Genomic DNA, 7934 nt, shown 5'->3' with positions numbered 1-7934 from the left:
AATAAACAAAACCTGAATACACATTTCATGGCTCTGCATTGATTTGTTTCTCCGAAAAAAAGCTAATTATTTCTTCAAACTATTTCCTATTTCCTCTCTTAGTTCAGTCAATGCTGTTCAATGGGGTAGTTTTAAATAGAGACAATATATTCAAGTTACGTAAAAGAGCAATAATACTCATTTAGATCAATTGTAACAGATATCCTTTGGGTTATATTTGTGTGGAACAAATCATCTAAAAGGGAGAAAAAAAGAGAGTGAAGAGAGATAGGGGCGAGAGAAGATAGAAAAATAGAGAGATGAGAGAGCGTGCTAGTACCTCAGACAGACTGAACAAACACATGACTGACTCCAGTCATTACTTGTTTCCTGCCCCAGGGCGTTGGTCTGCCCCTGCCTGTAAAACACTCAGCCTGACCATCTTATCTCATCTTAACCCATCAGCTTTTCCCCTCCCCTTTACAGAAAGACATTAGGTACTAGGAAATACAGTAGTTTCCTTTTCTCAGCTTCTTGTCTCCACTGATAGACCGCTCACAGACTATCTATGATGGTTTTTGGGGCGTTATAATCCTAATGTTACATCAAAACCAAATCAGAATTGTCAGTTAATGTCCTGGGAATGTTATTGGTGTGCTGGGCATAGGGTTGTGCATCGGATTTACAATGCATTAAAACAACAAAACGCAAAAGGCACGCCTTGGTCACTTGGTCCACTGCCATTTGGCTCAATTCCCCTCAGCTTTCAACCAGAAGCAATAGTTGGGTCACTTTTCGGTCTATGAATTCTAGGGAGTAGGAAGTCGGGTTGCCTGCATCTGTAAGCAGTGGCTCAGGGACTTGGGAGAACACTAATGAGGGCTGGTGCTCGTTTGGAAGAAGCATTTGGAGGCTGAACCCACCCACCGCCTCACGTCAACATTCAAAATGTTGAATTTTTTTTTTTTTTAATTAAAAAAATAGATGAGTTATAGGTCTCCATTGTCAATGCTTGGGGAGAATGATGGGGCTAAAATTTTAAAGAAAGACCTTGTCACATAAACCAAACACAATCAATTCTACGTTGTTATGCGGTGTACTGTGCGGTGATTGACCACTGTTTCATTCAGTGTGTGTCATGTGCCATCGGTTCCTATCTCTGCTTGATTTATCATATTGTTTCCAAACCAACAACATCTTTTCTGGAAACAGATGTTTGGCAGTGCAGCGTGTTCCATGCAATTTCACGTATCTGGCTTCTTTTCATAGCCTTCCAGTGACTCACGTGTCCTTGGCGGCCTTGCCAACATAGCTGTCTGACTGACTGACTCCATTTCAGAGTGCTATCAGGAAATATATGTATATCATGGATGTGATAGCGCAAGTGTGCTTTATGTGTGAGAACATTAATGCCACAGTCATTCATTCGTTTTTCAGCAAAACTGCAGCCACTTTTTTGCCATCAAGCTGAGGGATGGAGAGATGTAACCACAGCTGTAAATATCACAGTGTCTTAAGCAGCATTTCTGCAGTACCAGACCCAATGGAATTTCATGATGTACGACAAGTGGGCTAGTCAGACAACTTTGATAAACAGAGTTTCCAAGTCCTGAATAATGATGAATATAGAATAAAAATCGAGCTCTATTCAACTTCATCTTTGTGAACTATGAAATATAGAGTAATGTCAGAGCTTTTTGTCTGAATTGCTAATATTAGCCGACTTACTCATTGATTCTACTATGTGAAGGAAATTAATGACTTAAGCCTACATTATTTGTAACACCATTAGCATGTTCATTCTCTGACTAAAAAGTAGCAAAAGATTTGGAAAGTTAACATTTCTTAGAAATGTCTGCCATTGGAAGTTCAAAGTACTGATATACACTAAGTATACAAAACATTTAGAACACCTGCTCCCTCCATGACCGACTGACCAGGTGAATCCAGGTGAAAGCAATGATCCCGTATTGATGTTACTTGTTAAATACACTTCAAATCAGTGTAGATGAAAGGGAGGGGACAGGATTGTGTATGTGTGCCATTCAGAGGGTGAATGTGCAAGTCAAAAGATTTCAGTGCCTTTGAATGGGGTGTGGTAGTTGGTTCCAGGCACACCGGTTTGTGTCAAGAACTGTAACGCTGCTGGGTTTTTCTCCCAACAGTTTCCTGTGTGTATCAAGAATGGTCCACCACCCAAAGGACATTCAGCCAACTTCACACAACTGTGGAAAACATTGTAGTCACATGGGCCAGCATCCCTGTGGAACACTTTCGACACCTTGGAGAGTCCATGCCCCGACAAATTGAGGCTGTTCTGAAATTAACACTATACCCTAGTTAATGCTGGGCGTTTCATATCTATTCAATTTTAGGTCCAGCAGGCTGTCCCAACACATAAAATGACATGAAAACATCTAATAGTGTAAAAGGCCTCTTAGGTTGACACTACATACATATTTTATATCCATTTGAAGATAAGTTCTTTATTTTCTTTGATAAGATTACAGACTTTCTCAGGGGACACCATTTCAATTTTACCCCAAGTTTGGGAACCACTGGTATAGGCACTATACTTTACTACCTTCTTTCAAAGTATACTTTTCTGTTCAGTAACACCAGGGTTGTGTTTATTAGAGAACACAATTGGAAAAATGATTTAATGTTATGCATCGGAAAATGAAGTCTTGGTTGTGCTTCCCTGTTTTTTCCCCCCCATTTGGTGTCTAACGTACACTGCCCAGTAGTAAATCAACTAGACTGTCAGCGGTTTCAAATAGTGTCACAAAGCTCTTCATCTAAAAGCTTCAAGTTACCTTTGTTGGCCTACATTTTTGACACAGTGTAACACTATCTACTGTACATAAAGACAACCAGGAGCTACAGGGAAGCAGAACGCACTATACTGCCCTACTGAGCAAAAAGGCAGTAACTGCTCAATTGGTCAAAAATGAGTTTGTTATATTTGATACATTAAATATATGCTTAATCATGTGGACAAGTATCCTGCCTCTATTGTATTTTGGAGAAAATGGGGGTCATGTTAGCGATAACTGCATAAACTTAATGTGAAACCAAGGTAAATAAAAGCCATTCTTCTAAATTCCACGCTATGAGCAGTTACTGCCTTTTTGCTTGGTAGGGCAGTAAACACTTCCCAATTGGCAAGATTTTAGCTGAAACTGTTGCAATTCAAAACTTTCACCACAAAGAAAGATGAATTCCAAACCAGGATTATAGTGTATAAAAATGGAGGGAGCTTTTATTTTCATTTAAAATGATGGTATGCTAAGATTATCTGTTCAATATACACATTGGTAGAATTAAAAAGGTTACTAGTAGAACGTTATATGCAATTTATAAAACATTGGTCAGTATACAAACATGATTGACCTACAAATGTAGCACCATAAAAATGGCTCTGATTAAGAAAATGTAATACCTGGGTAAGAAAATATACCACAGCGCTAAAACACAAAAATCAATATCAGCGGTGATGCCTTTGATTTAAAAAAAAAAATGTGTAACTGGAGATGAAGAATCATTGAGAACAAGTGAACAACATGGTTGTGTTCATTAAGGCATGCAACAGAAAACATTTTGCAATGGAAAACTTCTTATTGGACAAGTCCATACATTCCCTCCCTGTGTCTGTTTTCTACTGTTTGGTACCTAATGAACACGACCCTTAGGGAAGTGCGTTAGGGAAGCAAGAGCTCAATGAATTACCTTTGACAAAGGAGCTATAAAATTACCCTTGTCAAAACACCATCCATTACAGAGCTGTGACTGACAATTGGATACGAGCTTTGCTTTGTATTATAAAATAACGACTATGACATATGCGCAACATGCACGCATGCACGAATGTGACCGATGTCTAAGGACTCATTAAAGTTGAGAATGTTTTATTCAAGGATGCCATGTGGGGTGAGGTATTAGTACATTTTCACCCATTTAAGCAGAGTAATGTGCTCGAAGTCACCAGAGAACAATCCCTTGGTGACTAGAAAGAGGTTGATCAACAGCTGTTGGATAATTGTGTAGACAGCTGGATTATTGGACTTCAAACACAATAACCCCACCCACACACTCTTCATTAAAACAAAAGGCATTGGACTGAGCATTCCATTATTGTCAAAGTCAATTCCAGTTGTATAGCTTGTGGGTAGAGAGAAAGTAATCATTTTGGAGCTATCACCATAGGTAAAAGGCTTTTGAATGAGTGCGAAATTCAAAATAGCTCAATAGCGACAGGCCTTTTGTTAACACATTGGGATATAGATCTCAACCCCTAATCCAATATTTCTTTGGAGCAGTCTGCACTCACTGTAATGGTAAAATATCCCCAAAACACAAAATACACATGGGGAAAGACAAATGAATGCGCAAACATCCCCTGAAAACACATGGTAAAACAAGGATGTCAATAGAAACGAGAATAAACTATAAAGTGGCCAATTTCCAGGTTTGAAATAGTGGACAGATTACAGGCTAATTTTGAACAAGGTCATTATGACCCATAAAATACAGCAAAAGTCCAACAGAACCTTGTTGACTTTTTCTCAAACATAGGGAAGATCTCAATTGCATAGGGGAGGGACCTCTGGCTTTCTCATCCAATGGGTTTCGAGAAGGAGATGAGCGAGGACGCAAGGACTATGCAATTGAGATATTCCCATAGTTCACATGAAACGCTACTAAAGGGATGACATGAAAAAGTTCAATGGAGCACCAATAGAATGAATGAAAATGTTCATACAGTCCAATTCTCCTCATTGAACTAGATAAGAACTTTTCTTCCTTTTGGATCAAAGTGTGATTGATGAGAATCAAATGTGTGGTCTATTTTAAATACAAATATACATACAAAAATGTCCAGAAAAGTGTATTTACATTTTTTTTCATTTGAGTGTCACAGTAGCCTTTTCTTCAATTCATGTGTCTGTCATAATATGTTCAGGGGATAACAAACAGTATAAGTTCTCACACGGTCGTCTCACCCTGTTTATTGATCGCCAGTCTCGTATAAAATCTCCTCCACGAATTCAGCGTCTTACTCGACCAAATCCAAAAGCCAGAGGTGATACCCACGATCAACGTCATCAGGTACTTGATCATGAAGATGGTAAAGTCTGGCGACATCTGCGGTTGATGGTGCCCGGGGCATGGCACGGCGTAGTTTTTACATGTCCGACTCACCCAACTCTTCTCCCACTGTTCCCTGAACGCCTGCTCATAGAAGTAGCATGCGATGACGATGGTGGCGGGCACCGTGTAGAGCACGCTGAAGATGCCAATGCGCACCATGAGCTTCTCCAGTTTCTCCGTCTTGGTGCCGTCGTGCTTCATGATGGTCCGGATGCGGAAGAGCGACACAAAGCCTGCCAGAAGGAACGAGGTGCCCAGGGAGAGGTAGATGAAGAGCGGCGCCAGAACGAAACCTCGGAGAGCGTCCACGCTGTTATTGCCCACGTAGCACACGCCGCTCAGAACGTCTCCGTCCACCTGCCCCACCGCCAGGATGGTGATGGTCTTGACGGCAGGTACTGCCCATGCCGCCAGGTGGAAGTACTGCGAGTTGGCTTCGATGGCCTCGTGACCCCACTTCATCCCGGCTGACAAGAACCACGTCAAGGCTAGGATGACCCACCAGATGGAGCTGGCCATGCTGAAAAAGTAAAGTATCATGAACAAAATGGTGCAGCCCTCCTTTTTGGTGCCTTGGACGACCGTTTTGACGTCACTGTCAAAGCGGTCGTTGCATACCACCTTGTCCCCCAACAAGAAGCCAGCGATGTAGACTATTGACACCATAGTGTAGCAGCCTGATAGGAAAATGATGGGTCGCTCTGGGTAGCTGAACCTCTGCATGTCCACCAAGTAGGTCAAAACCGTGAACAGAGTGGACCCGCAGCATAACACAGACCATATTCCAATCCATATCTTGGCAAATTTCAACTCATCCTCATTGAAGTACATCATGCCATGGGGTTTTGAGGGCTCACAAGGTGCACCACAATACTCCTCCCCAAGAAAACGGTAGTTCAAATAGGGGGGTACTTTCAATGCAACTGGGCATCTAAACTGTCCCTTTACAGTCCTATGCTGTCCATGAGATGATTCTGTTACATCTGATGTAGGATTAATAGGAGCGCTTCTATCAGACACGTTTTGCCCGACGCACAACTCACCCGCTCCGTGAACAGGGAAAGATTCACAGGCGAGGCTGTCAGGCCATTGGAAGCCGAATTTATTCATCAGAGCCTCGCAGCCCTGCCTCGCTCTCTCGCAGAGCGAGCGGCACGGAGGCAGTGCTTGTTCCAGCACCGTACAAACGGGAGCATACATGGAACAGAGGAAAAACTTCAGGTCAGGAGAGCATTGAACTTTCACAAGCGGATAAAACTGGTGCACTTCAAGCCCCGCGTCCTCTTGGTTTGTGTGCCCTAATAAATTTGGCATGATAGTCTCGTTATAGGCAATATCCGTACAGAGAGGAATGGAAATAGGTTGGCAAAAGCCATGTTCAGGAACAGACATTCCACGCTCACCATACTGACCATCTGCTTGCGGTAAAAGTGCAAAAATAATCAGAACCAGCAAATGGGAAAACATCCTACAAACTTTGTCGTTCCCCATTCCAAATAAATTCCAACACGCCACTTTCCAACCGCGAGTAAACACGCAGACTCGAGACACACTGGATTATTTTCCAGGATAAAACAAAAGCATACACGACTGTACTGTTTCCTATGACAGGCGACATACGTTAGTTTATATCTTTGCCGAGATGGTCGCTTCCACAATTTAGCTCGGCTACTCACAAGATATTTTAAATCCGTCTGTTATCAGTGTGTAGCCATTATCTGTCTCCAACTGTCTGTGTGACTGTTCGGTTTCTAGTCTCCCACTATTCACGGAGGGAGGAGCCTTGAAACAGATGATAGGTTACTTTTTAGGGATCATCTCAATCTTCCAAGATTGTTAATATTTGGTCCCCAAAATTAGATATATATTTTTTGTCTATTCTATTTGTTATCCTACTAAACCATGAATTTAAAACATCATGCAATCTTCCTATTTTCGACTGAAAGTTGCGACATGTGTAATAAAAACTGTATCCAATTTGTATATCTTGCAGTAGGGGTGCTTGGTAAAAATCACCAGGGAACCTGTTCGTTTATATGCCTTGACACTGTGATATATATGCCCAAAACAACAAGAAGACACAGCGGCAGAATAAATTAAACCACACCTTTGTTTCATCACAAAACTGGAGAGAAGCAACCACAAAACATATTGCATAGAATAAACAGTTACATGACTTACAGCATGGTCAAGCAAGTTAATGTTTCTGACATTTTCAGACTACTAAACAACAAGAACCATGGAGAGTTATCACAATTCACAAAGAAAACAGGCACTGCCTCCACTATTCCAGCATAATTTCAAAATCATCTAATCACCCATGCTTCGTCTAATACAGTGACAAAAGATACCAACAATTATTTAGTCCAACCATGGTAAGCTAAATATGATGCAGCTGTCCATGTTACTGATTTATGAGTGTGCATGTGTGTGTGTGTTCATGCAAGTAGAAAATACATTTTGACTCATCCTACTTGTTAGAGAGGCGCCAATGTCATCCTTCTCTTTCATGTCATCACGCTTTTAGTTTTTGCTGTCCTAGGCAACCTGGCAAAAATGCTTGCTCGCTAACCTAACTTCCTTTCATGGGCATTGATGTGCCAGGCCAGATAGTTAACATTTGCCTAACGTTACTACATCTTGCTACATGTTGAACTTCCATCCTATCAGGCCAGGGCCACAATGTATACATTTATGGTTGGATCAGAATCGCCAGTCCAAATCCTTATCTCCATCCATGACTAATTTAGGACAGGACAACGACACAAGAAGATGCAACAATTCAAGTTTTCTGTCAATTACGT

At 41.4% G+C, this 7934-nt stretch overlaps 1 protein-coding gene across 2 annotated transcripts; it reads right to left on the bottom strand.

Moving 5' to 3' along the window:
• Positions 1 to 2471: 2471 nt before the first annotated feature.
• LOC112229708 (frizzled-1) lies at positions 2472 to 6886 on the bottom strand. 2 transcript variants are annotated; one of them, XM_024395696.2, is made up of 2 exons: positions 6807 to 6884; positions 2472 to 5650 (listed from the first exon to the last, which is right to left on the bottom strand). In XM_024395696.2, exon 2 carries the CDS (start codon positions 5647 to 5649, stop codon positions 4966 to 4968), a length of 684 nt encoding a protein of 227 aa, XP_024251464.1. In that variant the 5' UTR covers position 5650; positions 6807 to 6884; the 3' UTR covers positions 2472 to 4965. The 2 variants fall into 2 exon arrangements, with proteins under 2 accessions (XP_024251464.1, XP_024251463.1); XM_024395695.2 differs by having other exon boundaries at positions 2472 to 6886.
• Positions 6887 to 7934: the final 1048 nt, after the last annotated feature.

Source organism: Oncorhynchus tshawytscha, linkage group LG31 (genome assembly GCF_018296145.1).
Source record: "Oncorhynchus tshawytscha isolate Ot180627B linkage group LG31, Otsh_v2.0, whole genome shotgun sequence".
Lineage (NCBI taxonomy): Eukaryota > Metazoa > Chordata > Actinopteri > Salmoniformes > Salmonidae > Oncorhynchus > Oncorhynchus tshawytscha.
The sequence above is the reverse complement of the archived record's forward strand: the minus strand, read 5'-3'. Positions and strand labels throughout refer to the sequence as shown.